General features: G+C 38.7%; 1 protein-coding gene and 1 pseudogene across 1 annotated transcript; both read left to right on the top strand.

Moving 5' to 3' along the window:
* The window catches only part of LOC139725348 (uncharacterized), a 71180-nt pseudogene extending 58573 nt beyond the window's left edge, over positions 1-12607 (top strand).
* A 6315-nt stretch (positions 12608-18922) lies between these two features.
* LOC139725361 (uncharacterized) lies at positions 18923-22322 on the top strand. The gene is made up of 3 exons (XM_071636447.1): positions 18923-19628; positions 20535-20791; positions 22158-22322. The coding sequence occupies exons 1-3, from the start codon at positions 18923-18925 to the stop codon at positions 22320-22322; spliced, it is 1128 nt and encodes a 375-aa protein (XP_071492548.1).
* The last annotated feature ends 462 nt before the right edge of the window (positions 22323-22784 follow it).

Raw genomic sequence — 22784 nt, 5'->3', positions numbered from 1 at the left:
GGCCCCCTTGCGATGTAACGAAGTAGCCAAGATGGCTGATGAGAGTCACTTGGAAGGGTACCTATGAGACAGCGAGTTCCTCTGCTGTGTTTCTCTCATTCAGATCTGTCAATAATAATGATGCGAAGCTTGTAATTCAGCTATCCTGTGATGAGAGACTACTTACTGTAAAAGCAAACACTGCCCTTCTTGTGAATGGATTCATATATTCCATCTAATTGTATTTGACTGTAACATTACAGGGACGAATATCGGAAACTAGCCAAAATGTCATATTCACAAGTCTCCCACATTGTTCTCGCCATATTTCATTTATAGGCTGAATGATTTTTATAATCACATTTGAAGATATTTTTCTTTTGAAGACATCGTAACAAGCTATATCCCACTTACCCGCATATACTTAATGGACTAATGCAATAATTCCAATCCAGTTTGTGTGTATGCTTTTTCTATGTTGAACGAGCCTCGGAGAAGTTGTTAATATATTAGTTGATACGTTTATTATGAACGTATCTATAAAGTTTGAACATGTCAGCAGGCATTCCCTGTTGCTTATTGTCGTTGTTGTTTGTTTGTTTGTTGTAAACAAAGTTGATCTCAAGTAGATAATTAACTTGAAGAAAGGATAGTATTTGTCAGGCCAGCATAGAATGACAGAGTTTTCCTTGTCCAAGCGGGCTTTAAGAAAAAAACATAACATATCAAAAACAAAGCTTTAGGACTCTCTATGCATGGGCAGTGTTTCTTGTTTCCATCCACGCGGGAGCAGATGCGAATGTCCATGAGAAAAATCTTCTCAGATTTCCATCCCAAATGTTCCGAATAGTGTTCCGTGGTGATCCTTAGAATAACCTCTAATGTTGATTCCGTTGTGTTCCAAAAACAGTACAGGCTCCTGCTAGAAGAAGTTACGCCACCAACGGTGGACTAATGAAAGCTATCTCCCTCCTTGCCATTTATTCTATACACAGATTCGAAAGAGGAGCAAGGCTGACTATGCGGACCTACGGGAAGGGGACCGAGTCCTGTCAATCAACGGCAAGACGGTCCGGAACGCCGCACGTGACGTGGCCATGGCCTACATCGACGATGCCGACGACGCCCTGGACCTCGAGATTGTCAGGTAATGTATCATGATGGTAATCCAATTGCAAAAATAATGTTAAGCCTTTCCCCTGCGGTGGTCTCGAAAACATGGGATTCGATATGAACTTGAAAGAGCAAATAGCTATGAACCACTTAGTCACACGCATAAATATTCCGCGGAGCTCCGCAAAGTATGTTCTTTTTTTCTAATTTGCCAGTTAACGTACGAGATCATTTGTGTACGCACACTCGGTGAGACTCTCCCTGCCAAAGGTTATCCATAGAAAGTCAGAAATTAGATATAAAAACACTTAGATCTCCGTACCCATCTGCCAATCAGGGACAACCATTTATGTCTGACGTGTACGACAAATCAACAACATGCTACGGATTTATATTCTTATATCAAAGAGATATACCTTTGTTGTGATCTCTTGATACAAAATAGATGACCTCACACTGTCACGTGATCAAGATACTTTGAAAAACTGAGAAGTGAGAGAATGAAAAAAAGTCATACACGTCAGGAATGACAAAAGTGACTGTGTTATCCTGTGCATAAAATTGCAACGTGCCAAAACGAATCAAAATACTCCTCTAACTTAATTGTAATTGCGCATGTCAAAGCGATGACTCCGACCATGACAAAATAGATGATCGCTGGATTACTAAAATGAACTAATTAAAGAAAAAAATACATCCACACCTTATTTGCAAAGGCTTTGAAAATGACGCATTACAGCCTGAGAGATTAGAATAGGTTCAATTAACTGTCACCCATCCAACTTCCATGCGAATCTCATACAAGTGTAAAATAAACGCCTACACAATGTTCTCATTGTCGTGGCTTGGCTAGTTGTTCGTCTTTTCTTCTTCCTTAAAGGTCCTGTTTACCATTGGGAGCAGTGATTTAAAAAATGTTCAGGATATCACATTTGATGCATACGTGTAGGTCAGTTGTATCACAAAACACCCTACCATATATATATATATATATATATATATATATATATATATTTGCAATAAAGCCTAAAATATAAAGGAGATATCACTGTTTTTCACATTAAACCATAACTGTCGATGGTTTAGTCTGGAAACACCTTTATTATAGCTATTGTTCACAACTTGTATATTTAACAATACTTACATCGATTATGGTTCAAATTTGTACGTTTGTTGTTTCTACCCCTTCACGGTCATGTTAGAACCATTTTGAATCAATATTGCTGGATTTTTGTTTCATCAGCAAAATGGCAAATGATGACTTCAAGGTTAGAATGAAATCAATACCGACAATATTCACCTGTGGCATCAATATATAGGTCATCACGCAATGATCCTTTCTGAATGCTTGGTTGGGAGCGTTTAATGGTCTGACGTTGTTGATTTTCGCAAATCGTTTGATCTACAACTGTGGTGCTTTTTTAAGCGAATGGACTAGGCGGTTGATCAAATGAAAATTGGAATTGAATGATCCTTTACTAATGATGCTATATAATCTATCTAATTGGCTAATTAACCCTTTCGGGAATGTTATATCAAACGACAATAATTGCTCTTGCAGATGTTAAACCAAGGAAGGGAGCATTCTGAAAATCTTTCCCTTTCCATTTCGCTCTTTTTTCTCTCTCTTTACCCTTTTCCTTTTTTTAATGATGAATGCGACGTGGTGTTTAACATTTTTTTTCTCTCGAATAGAATTATCAGTGTTCCGTTCCAAAGGAAATAACAATCAAGATATTTCTCTTTTTCCAAGTGACCTTACAGAGTTCATTACCACTGCTATCAATGGCTGTTGCAGGAATATTCAAATAGTTTTCTTTTTCTGTCCATGTAAAATGACGTTTGCATGTAAATACGTACAATATGTATATTCAGTTGTCATTAATACAGGTGCTAAGAGACATACTACAAACATACATCTACATACCTTACCTGTACACATGCTAGAGATTGTTATTTCTATCTTTCTCTTACTCAGAACCTCTCGCAGTACCAACCCTCGTAACCCGGATCCCCAGACGAACGGACAGGAGAAGCAAATAATAAACAGAGGTAAATAGTGTGTTTCGGGTCTGGTGTATCGAGTTATCATCCAGACAAGTTAAAGAGGAGACCAATACCAAAAAGTGAATAAACTTCGATGAAAGAGAAAAAAAAAGTCCCTACGGAACGTTCCAAAAATAACAAAATCCGATAAGAAATAAGGAAGATGTGACATTTTGAAATGTCACATTTCTTTTTTCGGAAAACATTTCTTGACCAGTCCTTGTTTATCTATTCATTTATTAAGTTTTCTTTTAGCAGGATATCCCTTTCAGCTCACTCGGAACTGCTCTGCCAAGGGGCCCTGCATCGCGGACAAGATACAATTTGAGTAAAAAACACAAAGTTACAAAGTTGTAAATATTCAAATGAGCTAGGTGATGATATCATGAGCTCACAATTTTTCATGTATATTTTATATTGTCGGAATTGTCGGACATATAGCAAAGAGTAACAAATTCAAACTGGATTTCACGAAATGAAGTATATTTAGTAGGACCAAACGAGCGGAAGAAAGCTGGGTAAATATGAATATTGTCACAAAAATGACGAAAAACGAAAAAACGAAAAACTTGATTAAATCAATAATTCGATGCTAGGTACACTGAAATAAAAACATGTTGTAATAATACATCTGTGTGTGGGTGTGTGTGTATCTGTGCGTGAGTGTCTGTGTATTTACTGCGTGTTTCTTTCATTTGATGATTTTATTGTGTTGCATGCTAATTTTTGGTTTTATCATTTGCTGATTCTGAGTTTTTGATATAATATCTTTCTTCTTCGTCTCATGCATGAAAACTTCTTACTCTGGCACTCAACGTTGCTGTATAATTTCCAACCTATTCTGATCACACTACCGTGTGGTTCTTTCGAGAAATAATGATTAGTTGTGTTGATTTAAAGATGTGTGATCTACATAACTTTTCCCCCTTAATTTTAAGCACAACTAATTTGTCAAATAAGCAGTCGCCATCGCCATTTTGCAATAAGATATGCAGATTCCCCTCAATTGAATGCGTCTTTTAAGACAGATATTTTTGGTTGTTTGAGAGTCGTTTGGGATTCTAATTACATGGAATCTCTTCCCTCTTAAATTGTCTCGGCCGCAATAGACAGGCGCAGCTCAAACGGGAGCGTTTCATCGAACGCGACCGTGCGCAAAGTAACGACCACGACCACGCGCATCAAGACTACCAAGGACGGGGAACGACTGCAGGAGACGATCACCAAGACGGTGACGGAGGCGATCGACGGCGAGGAACCGAAGACCGTGTCGCAGACCACAAAGGAGCGCGGAGAGCTCGTTGGCCCCGTCCGGCGTCAAAGCGGCATGTACACCGAGCACACGCCCCCGCTCAAGGTCGATCACGGCCGGCGAACAAGCGACTTGACGAAAACGCACCCATCCAAACCTAAAATGCCAGGGAACGGTGAGACGCCATATAGCCAGATCGTTCCCACAGTAAATGTTTAGAATGGATATCAGCGCGAGCATTTTAATCCAAACCCGTTTGAGTGATTTTCTCCCTCCCTTTCTCTGCCCTAATGGGCTATATCACAACTTTTCAGCTTTGACTGGTCTTTCCTAACTATGCCTAAACTGCCAAACATAATGAATTCTTTTGCACACCCTCTTTCGACTTACGTACTCTTTTTTCTTCTCCCTGTATTATTATCTATTAGCAACATTGTTATATTGCTCTGCATGCTTTTGATTTCTTAAAAGAATCTAATTTAATCTATGATTTGATTGACATTTTGTGACTGTTTGAATACTTCAAACAGAGACTGCTCACTCTTAATGATAGACTTGAGCAGGTTTCCACTTTTCTCCATAACCACTGAAAACCTCCCACCGCCCCCCCCCCCAAAAAAAGAAAAAAAAGAAGACTTAACTAGAACAAAACAAAACAAAAACGAGGGCGCTTCAGGCTCGTTCGCTGCAATTCGTTCAACAGCACAAGAATTGCTTGCCCGACGTGGCTTTGAAAGAATCATTTCAAAGAGCACTCTTTTCACCAAAATATTTGATTTTATTAGATACACATGATCTGTAGAGATATGACTTTCATCGGTTTCATGAAATTTCACATTTTTTTTTCTACTCTGCCCTCATAAATTGGCAAATATGCAATGCCATGGATGCACCTCCGCATAGCTCTTTTTCATACATTTTCACAAAATTAGACCTTTTCTTATGTGAAGGTACATAGACATGTTGATCCAACTAACCTTAAGGGGATGGCATAGTTTTGGTTGAGATGGGAATTTCAAATGTTATCTTTTGCGAAATGATTAAAAACCACTTATATGAAATATAAAAGGACATACAATTCTAAGAGGAATTACATTTTTGATGAATGAAATTCGGTTTTAAAATGGTTGAGACATCGAAAAACAAGGTAAAACAAAGTGGTCCTAATAAAAAGTGGGACCCACCTTTTAGGACTTCTTTGCTTTTGGATATATCAGCCATTCCAATACCAAATTTCATGAAATAAGCTTTGAATTCCTCTTAGAATTGGGTGCTCTCTTATATTTCAAATAAATTGTTTCTAATTATCATGCAAAAAAAAGAATAAAGCCTGAATCCTCCCCAAAAATCAAGCCAAAACTACGTCATGTTTCTATCTGTCAATGCACATTTTATTACTTAGTTAGATTTTATTATTTTCTGTACGAAATGCATTATTGCAGATTTGTGAGCACATATAGGAGAACAGATTGCATTTATGATGCTGTATGTTTGCCGACTTATTAGGGCAATATCAGATTTTTTAGTGAATATATCAAAACTTTGAAAATCATATCTCCCGAATATTTATCAAATTTTGTTCAAATTTTCACGACGGTTTCATAAGACACCTGCACAATATAATTATGATTGCTGTTGTTGTTCCTTTTTTCATAAAGAGTAAAAACAAACCTGTCCTCTTTCTTGTAATTCCACTCGTAACTAGTCGTTTGTTCGGTGTCTCTCTCAGTGATAACCTCAGTTCATTTACAATAACGTTTAAAAGGAATGTTGCCATGTCTTAAATTATCATAACGACCCTCCTTTCCGCCACTTTTTTTAATTTTGTTTGATTTTTTGACAGACTGGAAGTAAATAGGTTGAGTTTAATTTTGAAAAAAAACTAAATGTAAAATTACTTTGAAGCGCTGGAGCACACGTGTACTGCAGCGTCAGCACCACTGCTACCTGAAGTGCAGGTGGAGCACGTTACCCGTGTCGATTGATGTGTCGTTACTTCTATTCCACAAATTTGTTGATTTTGTCGATATTGAATTCGTATTGCTTCTTACATAATTATAGTGACCGTCGGTCAACCTGCGACAATCACCTTCAAGCCCTCCCCGAAACCCGGCGTGTGGCAGCCGGAATCCCAGCAACAGCAACAACATCGCCAACCACTTCAGCAGGCCCAGAAACAACAGCCGGTCTACCAGCAACCACAGAGGGCCCAACCGCAGCAGCAGACCATGTTTCAGCCACCCAGACCGGCCTACCAACCACCGCAGCAGCACAAGGCAAAGTTCGAAATGCCCAAACCGACGTCGAACCCCCGCTACAAAGCTCCTGGTCCGTCTCAGGACTTTGCCATCTTCCATCACAAACCGGAGCCTCCGAAGAAGGGAACGCGACCCGGCCAGACCAGGACCCCATTCGCCGAGAAGCAGCCCAAGTTTGAGCCGGTGAAGCTTCAGGCGGGAGGGCAGAAGCCCACCGGAAAGAACACTGTTGGCCGAGAGCTCACCATCACTTTCGCCGTACCCGACCAGCACAATCAGGTATGCCTTCAGTCTTATTTAACTCTAATTAAGCAATAACAAGAACAACAACAACAACAAGAACAAGAACAACAACAACAACAACAACAACAACAACAACACCGACAACAACAACAATAACAAAATCAGATTCCTTGTTAAATCGATGACCATACAGTCTGTATAAGTCACATCCGGTAGATTGTAAAAAGAATAACAAAAGCAGTCGGAGTGGTTCGTTTGGGCATTAATGAAATACAGGAACATGTGCAATGTTGTGGAAAAAAAGAGTATGATGCGTATTGTTGAAATCTTCAGCTTTTCAGGGGTTTTCTAAATGTTTTACTACTTTTCCTGTCAAAGCTTTCCTATTAAGTTTTACTGCTTTAAACTATCACAGTAGCAATCTCTGCGATCTTTTTTTAATCCAATTACCTATCACGAAAGAAGATAGTCGATTTTATCATTGATCATGACTAAGACACATAAAACTACCAAAAGGAGAGACATGATAACGGTTTTACCGAGAGAAATGTATATATTTCCTGTACAAAGTGAACACCACCACCCCACATTCGTTTGGCATCATGACAGAAACGCTTACTAGTAGTGTGAAGCAGGCTATGGGGCACAGCATTAAATCCCCGATACCTGGTAAAAGTATCATATAATACAGTGCTTATGTAGCGCATATCACCACCGTAGTGTCTCTATGCGCTTTAAGGGAGAGGGATGAAAGTAAAAAGAAGAAATATAGTGTACAATGTAAGTATCATAGATGCAAAACCAAACTCATTCATAATACTTTCAAAACAGAAATGCCTTACAACACTGTGGGGCTTCTTTTATGTAATGTGGAACAGCGTTCCACAGTGTGGGAGCAGCATGAGCAAAAGATCGCTCTCCATAAAACTTTGTTGTGATAGCAGGACATTGGAGAAGATTTTTCTGAGTTGATCTTAGATTACGAGAGGGAGCGTACCTTACCAAGAACTTACTGAGATATTCTGGTGCCATTGAATGGCGGCACTGGTATGTGTGAGTAATTTTGCTTTTCCATTTTATTCAGTGATTTTACAGGAAAGGGTTTTCTTTCTTTTTTTTATTGAAAGTCGATATTTCCGATAACGATCATACGACGGGAAACTTAAAGCCTCGTCATCTCTATTTGTCGAAGAAACAGGTGCGTTAGTATCTTGGTGATGGAATCTCTGCATTGACGTCTGCGCGTCGTTGTAACACCATGATCGTTTGTGTCTTAGGGCTTGTGTCAGTGGGAGTATGCAGGGTAATTAAAACAGGTTTGCGTTTTCCCCCCATACCAGGTTGACTACGGAAGTCCGCCCCAGTCACCGAGCGGCATGTCCGTGGATAGCGGCGTCCCGCCAGAATCGCCAGTGACATCGAAGAAGCTGGTCCCAGAGCTGGAAGAGGAGAGGAAGCCGATAAGCCTTCTGGATGATCCAAGCATAATCCTCAGAAGCTTAGCCCACGATGGTGAGCGAGATTGTGTTTCCGGTAAAATTTGTTCAAACAAACAAATAAACAAACAAACAAACAAACAAAAATCACTTTTTTTTTCTTGTAGGGAAAGTTATTTAATAATTACTGTTGGTTTCAATAAACGAGCAAAGCCAAGCAAACAAAGCAAGAAAGGTTTGAGGAAAAAAAAGACTTATGGACTATTGTAGTATCTTTCGCCTTTTTTGATAAAACAAATAGTGGTCAAACTCATGTATTCAAATCGGGCAGGGAATAATGTCAACGTCCAAAAATACCTTATTTTATTTCCACATTGCAAACTAATGACATCTCTTTTTGTCATTCCTTCAGCTTCTTTAACAGCTCCAGAGTCATCATTGCTAAATCATTACAATCAGAATAACTTGACATGTTTGATACGATGGACAGAGGAGAGAAATTTCACGAGCACTCAGTGTTCAAGACCGTGGGAGACTTCATCTAATTTGCGAATTATGAGCATGTCAAATGAAAGCAATAATTTACATATTAAGCAGAGAGGTAAAGATATCGGGTGTGAGTTTCCTTCATATTCTCTAATTCTCTCTCTCTCTCTCTCTCTCTCTCTCTCTTATTGAAAAAAAAAATTGTAAGATTGCAACTGCTGAGCTACATTAAAAAAGAGAAAGGAACCAGCAGTTGCAATCTTACAAATTTAATTTGTACAGAGGGAGACAAACTGAAGAAAACTCACCACCCGTATGAGCATATCATAGGGGGAAAACCCTAATATCTGTAATTTAAGATGCAGAAACTTTCTAAGTTTTCATAAAATATCTCACCCTTCTTAACACTCTATTTCTTATATATAAAAGGGTGATACTTACTCTTAATCCAGTGCTGACATTAAATCATTTGCTGGTTTGAGTTACGAGACGTAGCCGTTACCTTTCCATATGCTATAGTTATACACAATGTCACGAGGGTGAAGAAAGACAACATCCAATAATAGCTGGATTAAAAATGGTGTACAGTGCATACGGACTTAAAGAAAAAAGTTGGGATGAGCTGCATGAAAAAATAATTTTCTGAAATTTGAGCGTCGGAGATGACAACACTGTTGGGAGATATTTTCGTTTGACAATTACTTAATCGGTCGTAGTTTTGGTACTCATTTACTCAAAAGTCTATAGATATTTTTATAAGAACGGTTGTTCATGACAAACTACAAATCACCTGAGACTCTGAGATGTAATATCAAAGGACAGATAAACCACAAAGTGGTCTTTCTATATTTAAAGGTAAATGTATCTGTAATTGAATACACTCGGAGAACCAGTCTTATTGTGGCGTTAAACGTTCTACCACACAAATGCCTTACCATGTCTTATGTTCAGAGCAAGGGCAAGTCGTTCTGATGACAAAGAAATTAAAGAAAACTGCGTCTTAATCTCAATTGATTTCACAGAACGACTGCAGCGACCGTTTTCAGAGCCAGCTGGTCGAGTCACAGAAGAACCAGAAATTTCGGTCGTCGAGAAGAGGCGAGCATGTAAAACAATCGCAGATCTGCTCATGTTTCCCAAAAACAAGCAAGCCAAGGGGGCCCGGATGTTCGCCAAGCGTCGGAAGCGAAGTGCCAGGTACACGATAGAAGCTATTGGCCAGCATGATTCAGAAGATGATTTTGACGATTCCTCGGAATCCGAGTCAAAAGCTGCAGTCATCACCATCAAGACCGCTCCACCACCACCAGTCATTGGAGCAGGGGGGATCCCCGTCGCCCCGCCCCCTCCTCCAGAAGGCTTCACCCAGCGTATCAGAGTAGAGCCGACAAATTTCAACGTGAAGCTGAAAAGCAAGGAGAAGTGCGAGCACAACGTGGTCACGCCCAAGCAGTGCTTGCTGCTTGCCGAAGACCTGAAGTCGCAATCTGGGAAAGCCGCGTCGATGTTTGAAAAGCGAAGGTTAAGAGCAGAACAGTTCGTTCTCGACGAAAGCACTGCGAAGCATCCAAAGCCAAAGGCTTTCAAGAAACCGCCTGGCCCCAACGCTGCGTCTATTGAGATCAACCTTCAAAGTTCCGCCACACCTACGAAAAAGCTGACTCCATGGGAAGCGGCAGCAGAGTCTCCGGTCGGCTCGGTGGCACGGGCTTTCCCGCCTAAAGAAATCAAGATACCGCCGCTCATACAACCCAAGTCTACGCCACCCGCAGCTTTGGCGAAGACCAACATAACGCCAAAGGTAGCTACCAAACCAGGTTTCGGTGCAGGTGTTGACCGGCCAAAAGGCCCAGTCCCGATTAACAAGGATGTGGTCTCCGTCAAAGCAGGTGCACAGCTGCCTAAGGCCAATTATAAGGACTTCAACGTGAAAGCAAGGGGATGGGGTTCGCGTGCATCGTTTGACAACACCCCTGGTTCGCCAGCCTCAGTGAACTCAGATCAAGGTACGGGCACTCATGGTCAGGTCCCTTCAAGATCACATAAATTCGGCGGTGGCTACAACGACTTCAACCCCAAGCCAAAGGCGTTCAATGCCGACTCCCCGAGGCACAGCACCATGTCGCCAACATCATCATTAGCCGAAAGTGATGATCTGTAAATGTGTGTTCAACAGGAGTAGGTAGTGGTAGTTATGGGTGTTGCAGCAGCGATATTTTGATTACTGATGCGTCATGCAATGTGTGAACATTAAAGTCAGTCATGTATCAATAGTCCCTGTGTTATACCTTAAAAAGAGATGGTTAAATCCATTTACAATACAGAGTGCCTTCATCTTTGTTATCGATTTTGCCGAATGACATTGTTTTCTTTTTTCATTCAGAAGAGACTCTGCGGCAACTAAAAAATTCACAAGTGACAGCAGTACGTGCGAGTTTGATATGATGATCTGTTGTACAGCAGCACAGGAAAATATTATTCATCGCAATAGAACACTCCATCATCAAAGTCAGATTCAAATATTGATTATGAGCTGTGATCAGACAGATTGCCTTTGATTATCATGAAGAGTTCATTCATGTCAAGTTGTTTGCTTTTATTTATTTCGAATGTAAGTGCTTAGCGCCATCTCACTATTGTTAATAAGTCGCTATCCCAGCATGCATCGCACTGCGCATGAGTCGTTATGTTAATTCGTCGTCTCACCATCGTGCATCAGTTCAAGCGTGAATGTAAAAACGCAGGCAGGTATATGGAAATGCTCGTTCACAACCATTAACTGACGTTATAATTACTACGTTCACTTCGTTGGTTTTTTGAGAGAGAGAGAATTTTCCAAAATCACGTTTTCCAAAAGAAGAAAAGACCTCATTGGATTTTACTTCTGATGCGATGGTATACTGTAGAAACATAGTTGCATAATCATATATGAATATTAAATGCATACGAACTAAATCTTGCACTGCGCTATGTTATTTCCTTGTTCATCATATTTCTACCATGTAAAATGGATCTGTTGGACTAAAAAATGATTCCCTTGATTTACTTTGTGTAGAAATTTTGCATAATCTTCTGTGGAATGCATACATCTCCTGTCTGTTTATCTCAGTGTAGAAGTTGCGTGGCTCTCCCTCTCAGAATTTACAATACTCGCGGTGTCTCCTCTTTAACGGCAGTTTGCAACTTGTCCATGTTGTGCAAGATTAATCTTTCAATTTCGTATTTTGGGCGACAGAATTGTGTATGCAATTTATAGCTTAGCAACCGCTGTGTCGAAGTTGCTGTTTTCCTCTCTTTTCTTTTCTTTTTTGAAATGCTGTACATTTTAAAAACCCATATTTATATCGTTTCTTTGGTGATTGAAACAAAAAACCTCATAATTATTTGGAGTAATCTGTTTGTAAAATTATCATTATCAAGAGTCACTGCGCTCTATAGTTCGTGTTTTCACCAAGTTCAAGTATGTAATTTTCAGCTTATGATAACTACTTATGGATATGTTTCTATAGTTCTCTGTGGTTATTCATAGAACATACATGCTTAAAGTAGTAGACTAATGTAGCTGCAGTTAGTAACATGTTTCACGGAGTCGCTCGATACGTTTGTGATAAGATTTCTTTTATCATAAAATCGTTCAGATGAATCGAACGTAGACTTAAATGCGGATTTGCTTAAATCATTTTGGTCCAAAAAGCATTTTGGTGGTAATTTTTGTCAGGAATAGATGCTACACAAAAACTCTCCCAAACAAAGAATTTGAAAAAGACAGTGGTTTTGACTTTGGAGTGAATAAACAATAGCAAAAAAAAAAAAAATCCTGTTCAGTGTCTCTTATGATTCTATCCATCCATTCATCTACACTTGTATCTATCTATCTATCTATATCTATCTATCTATCTATCTATCTATACCTAGTTATCTGTCTATCTTTTTGTTTTGTCTTTCTATCTTTCTATTTTTACAATATATATATATATATATATATATATATATATATATATATATATATACATATATATATATATATATACATAGAGAGAGAGAGAGAGAGAGAGAGAGAGAGAGAGAGAGAGAGAAAAGACAAATGGAGGAAGAAAAAGTATCATTTATTAAGACTCTCAGTTCTCGTTCGGTCTAAAATCCTTTCTGTGCCAGGGAATTTGGGCAGTGTGTGCAAAGCTAGGGAGTTTTCTGTGCCAATAGACACTCACAGCACACAACGGATGAAATCTTTTGTGGCACATTATAGATGCTCCATTGCTAGGTAAATAACCGTTTTTACAGACCCTTTGACATCCAGTTCATATTCTATGAAACAAACCCCATTCCACAATGACTCCTGCAGGTGTGATTAGGTTTTCAAGTCACAAATTCAGGAACTGTTCGATTAAAATGTGTATCAAATCTATTACTCATTTCATTTCTCATTTTCACTAAGCTCCGCCCCTCCAAAGTCGTTCTTACCTCTAAGTTGTGATGTCATCAACAGTAACCCAAGTGAAATATGCACATTAATGCATATCAACATACCTATTGAAATGTAAAAGACCAGGCCCACCAGTTCACAGTAGAAGGCAATACGATTCAGCACTTTTTTTTTCCACGCTCTCAATGCTGGGACATGATTTTCTCCACACTACAATGACTATCATACACTAAGCACACTATCTGAAGTGTAATTTTATGAGACCTGGGCCATATTGCATATAAAGACGCAATCAAATATCAGTCAGGTATCAGCCAATCAGAATTGACCATTGAGAGACTCATGTTTGATTTTCTGACTTATGTTTTATCTCAACTTTTATGCAACAAGGGCCCTGTTTCGTATTGTGAGATTGTGCAGGAGTCAAGACACAGGAAATGACGCCTAAGCACTATGTATTTTACCGCTGATTATATCATGAAAGCCAATCAATTCGTTTCTTACATTTGAGAAAAAATCCATGATACATTTGATACAATTTTAGTACAAAGAATTCCATAATTTGTGATTTGCTGACCTATTCACATAAGCGAAACGCAGCATGTGATGAATATCGGACCTCAACCCGCCAATCCAGTACAGCATCCCTCCGTGGATGCTGGTAAAGCTTCCTATCAGTATAGGACAACCGATTGGAATTTGTTATCATAACAAACATTAATACAAACAATCAAAAACTATATTAATTCCATTCAGCCAAAAATACAAACACACAACCTGTGACAACATTATAATCAAACATATCAGGGTACAAAATCCTGTCCGGTCGAAGTCCAAATAAAGGAAATGTTCCCAATATTTGCATATTGAACACGCAAGAGCATTGCAGATTTTACTATCCATGAACAGGTTGAAGAAAGAGGGGTTTGTTGGTTGTTGATCACACTATTGATTTGTATGTATGATATTATTTCAACACCGCTATTAAAGCCACTCCCCTTTCTGCAATGTTTTATAAGTAAAGAGAGAAAGGAAGAAGAAGAGAAGGAGAGAAAAAAAGACAGATTACTGTTGTTATACAGAAAGTGAAAGTGATTAGAACAAAAACAAAAGAAGTAATAGGGCTTGCAAAGTTTCCTTCTGAAATACATGAAGATCGATGAAAATCAGCTTGATAATTATTACATTTTGAAACAATAACTTTCAGTTCTCTCTCTTCACTTTAAGATTCCCTTGTCAGTTCACTTTATACCAGGTTATTCCTCTTCTTTTGTGTGTGTTCCAGACTTGTCATTATTCTAAGGAGACATAATTATTATTCAATTGTTGGTTTTTAATTCCTCTTCCCCCCCCCCCTAATTCATGGTTCTTACTTCACCTAGGACTGTTTTTATCTTCTTTTTTATTTTTAGCGACTCGGTGGTGTAAAACAAGACTTCATTACTATCAAAAGTTAAATGACTGATAAATTCATATTATAAAGAAAAATTAATATGGAAGCATATATGTATATATATATATATATATATATATATATATATATCCTACATCTAAACGAAAAATACATACTAACCTTCTTGTCATATTGCTTTCTTAAGCCTTTCACTGAACACTATCCCCACCATCAATCTACAAAAGTCATTCATTACAGTCCACTTGTAAGGTCATTGACATTAAGGGCTTAACTGTTACCATGAGATGTATGAATTTATAGCAACAGCGGCAGCAGCATGTAGCAACAATAACAATGACAACAACTTAATGCTAACGTTACTAGTGTGTAGTTCCTCCAATATATTCGGGATCTTTAGCCGTAGCATTCGAATCTCGCTTTGATTAATTTCATAATTTTCAAAGCTCTCCTTTCAGTCTGCTTTAATCATCCGTATTTGCTCTTACTTCACAAAACGGTGCTAAGGATTTTCTCCCTTTCCCGATCTCTCGGCTTCTCCCTTTAATTTCTTTGCTTTTGATGTCTTGATTGCTGCCATCCTCCGAATAATATTTGCTGGTAGACAGGAATAATAGTAACTCGATGAAGAAAGAGCTTTCGGTTGCCTTGACTGAGACCTTTGTTTAAAAAAAGAAGCTTTTTATAACATTCGTTTGGTAAAGCGGCGCTGGTTCTATATTCCCAAGTTCACTGGTGTATCATGAAATGAATTGATATTTATTTTGTGAGTAGAATTATTTGTTCTGAACGAAAAAAACAAACAAACATAAGACGAGAGTCGTCCCTAAAGATGACATTTACAAATAATACTAATTTTTATGTTGACCTTTTGCTGACGCACATTGATATGAAAGAAACAAAGAATGAATATATACGTATATATATTTGTATATGTATACATATATATTTAGAAAAGCATTATATATATATATATATATGAATATATATATCCCTTTTTTCAGAGAGAGAGAGAGAGAGAGAGAGAGAGAGAGGCATGTTTATGGACACTGTGTGAAGGACCGTGAAGGAACGGGCTGTTTCTGTTACATGAGTTCTGCATAGTTTTGAATTGCACGATTTCACATGATTTCAGCAATACGTATTGCTTTCCCATTTGAATTCTTCTACTCTATGAAACACAAGCCACACCATAATTTATAGCAAAGAACGTCAAGGACATCTCTTTCTCCCCATAAATCATCACACACAGAAGAAGCCAGAGCCCTTACAAAAAAAAAAAAAACATTTAACCGTCTGCGAGCCACGTTTACTACCTGTCATAGTTTTGTGTGAGAAATTTGTGCACATTTGACGCATCGGAACTGAAAGTGTTAAAAAGTCCTTCGGTTTTGGGAAGTTTGAGTTTAAAGTAAAAATGACCGACCCCGCAATCATGAGACCACAATGGTCTGTATTGGGTGAAATTCTGTTTTAGATGATTTCTAGATCATAATTTCTCAAATTCAACCAGACTTCCATTGGTGCCTCACTCGATTGTGCGGAAACTTGATTGTGTTTGGTTCCACAGTTCTCGAATATTCTAAGATTAGTTAAGCGAAAAATAGATATAAGTTTTAACCTTCTCCTCATATTGCTTTCGTAAGTCTTTCACTGAACACTAATACTTATCCCTACATCCAAGCGCAAGCCGCGAAAGTCATTCATCACTGTCTACATGTAACGTCAGTCATGTCAGTGGCATTAAGGGCTTTTACTGTCACCCTGAAATGTGTGAACTTACAACAACAACAACAACAACAACAGCACAACCACCACCACCACCACCACCACCAACAACAACAACAACAACAACAAGCAGGACAGAATAATGCCATATAACCCTGCTATTTCTTCTTGTATATATTATATAGGGATACTTCATGCATATTAAACTCCCATTTCACTTTGAATAATGACACATTCAGCCGTATTTCCATTGGTAGATCACTTGTTTGTCCATAAATGTGATTGTGTTCAATTTAGAGTGTTCATTCCTTTGTGTAAAGGTAGGTTTCGTGACAACCAGAAGATTCCGCTTGATCCTGCATGAGCTTCATGAACTATAATTACACGACATTTTGCTCCTGCGACAATTGCTCCAGACCGGTCTTAATTTCTCCGATGACTAAGGGTTGTGATAGGGTTTTATGTTTAGTTTGATGTGTGGATGGGTTAGGGTTATGTTTGTGGGTACAATTTATGTTATACGCTTAGTGTGCAGATATTTCATGGAAGCAATATTGTTGCATGAGCAGATGATTATCGTGGAACCTCTTGAACAACCTACTGCAGGCCTTATCGGCAGAACGAGGAACTGAACACGTGACCGATTTTCCCTATATACACAATTAAGCCATGACAACAGAACTTTCAGACGATTTTATTTATTTATTTATTTATTGATTTACTTATATATTTACTTATTTATTTATTTATTTATTTATTTATTTATTTATTTATTTATTTATTTATTTATTTATTTATTTATTTTTGTACCTTGCTGGCTGAAAATCACTAGTCTGGAAGTCCCTGATGATCGTAGAAAGGACTGAGTTAGAGTTTCAATCTGCAGCATTTCTCCGAAAGTCTGCTCTGAGCTGTGTGTAATGGTTTAACAAAAATAGCTTCTGAGTCCGTTGATATGAAAATATACTCCCTTTCATGAAGTTCTCTTCACGAGTCAACAAAATGAAATCATTATGAAAGTCAGGCACACATATTATATCAAAATAAGAAAAATAAAGACATTCCATTTAAAGTACATAGGCATTACGTGAAGACTATACTGTTAATAAAGAAATGAATACAATTTCCTTCCAAAGTACATCAACATTATGTGATTGCTATATCACCAAATAAGAACGCTCAGCCATTGGTGAAAGGAACGCTCTGAACTGCGTTATCGACATTAAAGTGAGAATAATAGCACTTATCAAGCCGTGGATTTAGATAACTATACCGCTTCAGCGTCACATTCAAATGTCCCTGAAGATATTTTCCCAATTAGTCTTGTCTCTTTTTACCTCTGAAGAGAGCAACCATCCAAAGGCTTGTTCCTTCATGTTTTTTTTTCTTTCAGTTGAGAGATAATTTTCTTTTTCCGCCCGCGCTCTCTTCTCTTCCGCATCCTTTGTGTAGGATTCTCTCTTCTCAAGAAATTACTTGCATCATTTGTGTAAGGTTCCCTCCTTTGAAGAGATTACTCGCATCACTTATTATGAGTCCGTTTCTCTTTTTAAGACGCCACTAATTCCTCTTGAACAGTTCTAGCTCACTCTCAAGTGTCCATTCTTCTCTCGGATTCTCTTGAATGATTTAATAGCCTGTGCCAATGTTCAATACCGGCATTGAAATTACAACGAAAAGATTTTGCCAATTTTGAGGCTGACCTTTTGTGTGAAATCCGTCGAGAAGCGTTGAAAAAGCGTCGATTCGTATTTTTGTCAATGTTGTTGAAAGCGATATTGTGATTGACAGTGACTGCCACGTCGTCTTCTTTTGACGTGATTCTCTGATAAAGTGCCCCAGAAGAATGGCTGGATGAAGCATGCAGGATTTGAAAAGATACCATAACTTTCTCTTGAAACAAGGGGTTTTCATGGTACTGACACGAACTCGCACTGACGCAAAACACAAAAAATACCGATTTTCCATTTTCTTTTTTTTTTTTTTTTTTACTATAGCCAAGTCTCTGACTTCACTTTGCGAGAATGATATGTTTTTTTTTCAAAAATTTCATACGATCTGCAGGCTTGACTCAAAAGAAATATATGTGCACTTAATTTAAAAGTTTGCTTTTAATTCAAGAAAAGCTTCCCATTACCGTATTCCATAAGCGGCTCCCTTTCAGTTGGCAACAAGTGGTTACTTCCCGCTGTAAAGTCACATTAAATTAGTCGGTCATTCGTTGGTCAGGGAAGTACATGTATGTAATATTCTATGCTCTTTTGTAGTCTTTTTATATGCTCTTTTTTCTGAAGGATAGCGATAGATATCAAATGTCACGTGACAGTACACATTTGGCAAAATGTTGACAAGGAAAATGATAAAGGTTAACCCCACCCATGGTATGCAAATCTTCAATTATTACCAACTTACTCGCAAGGGCGCGAGGTGAAAGAATCTTTCCTGTTTCTCATACTAATTTCCCATGATTGTGTACACGACTTCAGGTAATTTTCAAGTTCATTACAACAATTTAACTGTAGACTCAGCACGTCGGTGTAAACGATGCATCGGTTCGTTCGACTTGTGGTCGGCATTGGTTCCCCCTTGTTGGGTGTTCCGGGAAATGTCCTGATTTTGCTCATTTTCGCCCGTCGTCGTCAGAAAAATTCAGGCGACATCGCCATTATGGCCCTCGCCGTCGACGATCTGATTTCGTCGATGTTCAACGCCCTAAAGGTGGCCGTTTTCTTTTCTGGCGTCAGCGACGTCTACTGCATCATCGAGATGGTTAGCCTCCGCTCTGGCGTGTTGGCCGCGGCTTTCCTCACGGTCACCATAGCCGGTTACCGCTTCAGAGCTGTCGTCACACCGTTTTCCCGTCCGGCTTCGCTCGGGTCAGCAGCATGGGTCTCCCTGGGGTGTCTTGTGTCGGCGTTTGTCTTCAACTCGCCCGCCATCCTGTTGAATCGCGCCGTCGAGAGAGAAGGTAATATCATGTGTGTGGCATTCGGCGACATTGCTTGGGTCGGCATCACCTACTCGTGGTCACAGACAGCCGTTTTCTCTCTCTCATCTCTCATATCGTCCATCCTGTACTTTAAGATCTTCCGGGTCATCCGGGTACAGCAGGAGGTCCGACGGGAACTAACCGGCGGGCATCTTACGAGGAAAGACACACTGCCAGCCGTGTATCAGATCTCTTCAACCGTTGCCGCCGATCACAAATCTGTCATCAAAATCACCGATTCTGTTAACAACACTGGTGCAGGTTCATCGTCAGTGCATTCAATCTACTCTACAAATGATGGTTGCATTCCAGGCAATCAAAAGGGTTGGTATAACTACCAGACTGAAAAAAAATAGGGCCAGTAAAATTATTTTAGCAAACCAAAGGTACATTATGTGGTCACTCTTTTCCCCTGTCTGTCTGTCTGTCTTTCTATCTTTCTCTCTCTCCATCTCTCTCATCTATTTCTTTTTTACTTTCTCTGCATTGCATACCTAAGGTGGGAGATAATTTTTTTTTTCTGGAAGATCTGGCTACATTGTCCTCTGTCTCAATGTCTATGTATGTCATCAAGTCATTAAAAGTCTTTATGACTTTTTTTTTCGAAAACACGAACAGTCAAAGACGGAATTCGGTTTTAGGGTGAAATTGATAAAACTATGAACAGAAAGGATGTAAATCGAAACACACAGATAAGAAAATAATCACCAAATTATCAAGCTCCCACAATTTTTCTTTCGTCTGGCAAACAACATCTGATTTCCACCTGTCTCTAAAAACAAACAAAAATCATGCCTGCTTTACAATCAATAACTGGATATCGTAAGTATTGGCTTAGAGCATCCCTCCAAAGTTTAGTAGGTAGACATTAAGATGAGAAATAATGTGAAGGGAAACTGTCATTTGATGCCAATCTGTGACCCAGATATCAATTTCCTGTAACATGTATTTGCTTAACTCGCAAGGGCGACGAACTGTCCGCTAATTTGCGCTTCGTTGTGACAGAAAAACAATAACAATACTCCCTAACTTTTTCCTCTTGGAATCACAGAATTAATATTTTCATCTTAAATCAATCCTTTGACACAGACACGCGGTTTGTCACTTCCGCAGTAGATCTTTAAACTCAATTGAGATATTCTGTCATTTACATTCCCGCGTGACCAGAGGGGACAAACCCTGATGACCGAGGTAGTTCCGCATTGCCGGCAGCATTAAATGACGAAGCAGTGGAGGGCGCCACGCGAGAAACCGCGGCAACGACAGCAGATCAACCTACTGCTCGGAAGAAACCGTCGCAGACGACTTCCAGAAAGAAGGACAGAGACGACCACCGTACGACCCTGATGCTGCTCATCGTCTGTATAGTGTTCTTCCTCTCCTGGCTGCCGAGTGTCGTCTTTGATGTCTACTCGGTCCGAGAGGTAACACATCTCCAAACATGATTTGTGTTCAACGTCGGCACGATTGAATTGCCTGGACGCCTAGTCAGTTTCAGAGTATAAACATATACCCTGTTTTTCATTGAATCTGTGTGCGAATGGCACTACCCTAAATTGTGACATCAAAGCTCAAAGTATCCATACTTACAGTTCGAATCTTTCATTGCAATAACTGCCAAGAAATGCAATCAAAGTGAAAACAAAAGTCACTACGCGCACGCACACACACACACACACACGCACACACAAATATTGGAATTTCTTATAAGACAGTTAGTGAATATGTTAAGTCTTATATTCCGTGCAAATATTTTGTCACATGATACAGATGCTTTTCTAATACAACGCTTCTAAAAATTTCACCGTAATACTGATGAAAAAAATATCTTATTGGCATCCGAGAACAAAAAAGAAAAAATCTGTATATGCAAACAATAACGAAATCACGTGTCACTGGCATAAGCAAAAAAAAAAAAAAAAGAAAGAAATTCCATGATCTATGCAGAACTTAGAAATAAATACCCCTCTTGAAAACGGCACGAAAAATATTGCAAGTTTGAAGAATAATGTATCCCAAGATCATGTATGAGGGATACGAAATCTTACGGTTATACACCACAGAATATTAAAAAAAGTAATAAAACTAGCCCCATGTCACTCGAGAATATAAAGTCCCCTTTTGTCCAGAATATAACGCGTAGATTTTTTTTTTTTTTTGGGGGGGGGGGGTCCGAATAAATTCACTATAGTACCGTCTCTCCGTCAGTCATAGAAATGTTTCCAGTTTTATCATTCTGAGGAAAGGTCAGAATACTATTTCGATATCTTATGATTATTTTCGTCTAACAGAAAGGTAATGCAAATTCAAAGAATACATCGATAAATCATGTATTGATAAACAATTTGTAGGCAATCTAGATCGTATTTTTCGTACAGTATAGGAACAATAGACAAAATTCATATTTTGCAAAGGTAACAAATTAAATATCAATGGAAAAGAGTGACATACTGAAAAACGGTTCTTTTCAAACGTAGATCACTCTAAAAATTGCCAAATCATATTATGAATCCAAATTTATCTATTCACAGTTATAGCATATCACGACAGATACGCTAATTTTACAGACAAATTGTATTGCATCATGTACTTATTTTTAAGTAATTTTTAGTGTTGCAAAAGGGACACACGAACGTTAAGAGCACAAACACTGAGCATAAAAAGGTACCAATTATTGTATATCATCATTATATTTTTTTTGTCGTATACTTCGCAGTTAACATTAATTTCATTCACATGTATCTTGTGAGATGATGTTCTGTGCTTCTTTTTTTTTGTTGTTTATCCTAGGGTAGTGGATCCGTATCTTTCCATGATCAGCATCCTCTTCTGGCCATGCTAGTATACGCTGTAACTCAGATCAAGTACATCAACCACATCATCAACGTATTCATCTACGCCTCCGTTAACCGACGGTTCCGGAAGGAGTGTACACAGCTATTGTCCTGCAAGTAGAAATTCGTCACCTCTCAGATCAAAGCCACGACAAATAGATGCACGCTCAGCTGCCCGACTTTGTTTCCATATCATGTGCCCTGCACCTCTTCACACCACAGTTAGAGGACACCATTCTGATGGGTAACATCCAAGAATGTTCTTTAGATCATGTCGCGAAGCCCTTATATATTGGAGTTCTTTTAAACAACACATTCGGCACCCAACGTGTATCACAACTTGTAGTGACAAATTTCCGGTTTTCAACCGGTCATACAAAATGCATCAGTAGAGAAATTCAGAAATTTTCTGGAGGACTTAACGAGGACAAAAGGTAATAACGAAATATGGTAATAACACAAAATCGTTACTAGCAAAAACTTTGGTTTTGTCTGACATCGGGTAGGAATTGGAAAATAAGACAAATGAAAATAAAAAAGGAGAACTAATCAGTTTTGACTTGTCTGTTTTGATATGAATCAT

This window comes from Diadema antillarum, unplaced genomic scaffold (genome assembly GCF_040938485.1).
Source record: "Diadema antillarum isolate AM-2024a unplaced genomic scaffold, OU_Dant_1.0 seq00000035_RagTag, whole genome shotgun sequence".
In the NCBI taxonomy this organism is placed as follows: domain Eukaryota; kingdom Metazoa; phylum Echinodermata; class Echinoidea; order Diadematoida; family Diadematidae; genus Diadema; species Diadema antillarum.
This window is presented reverse-complemented; position numbering and strand designations above follow the sequence as displayed.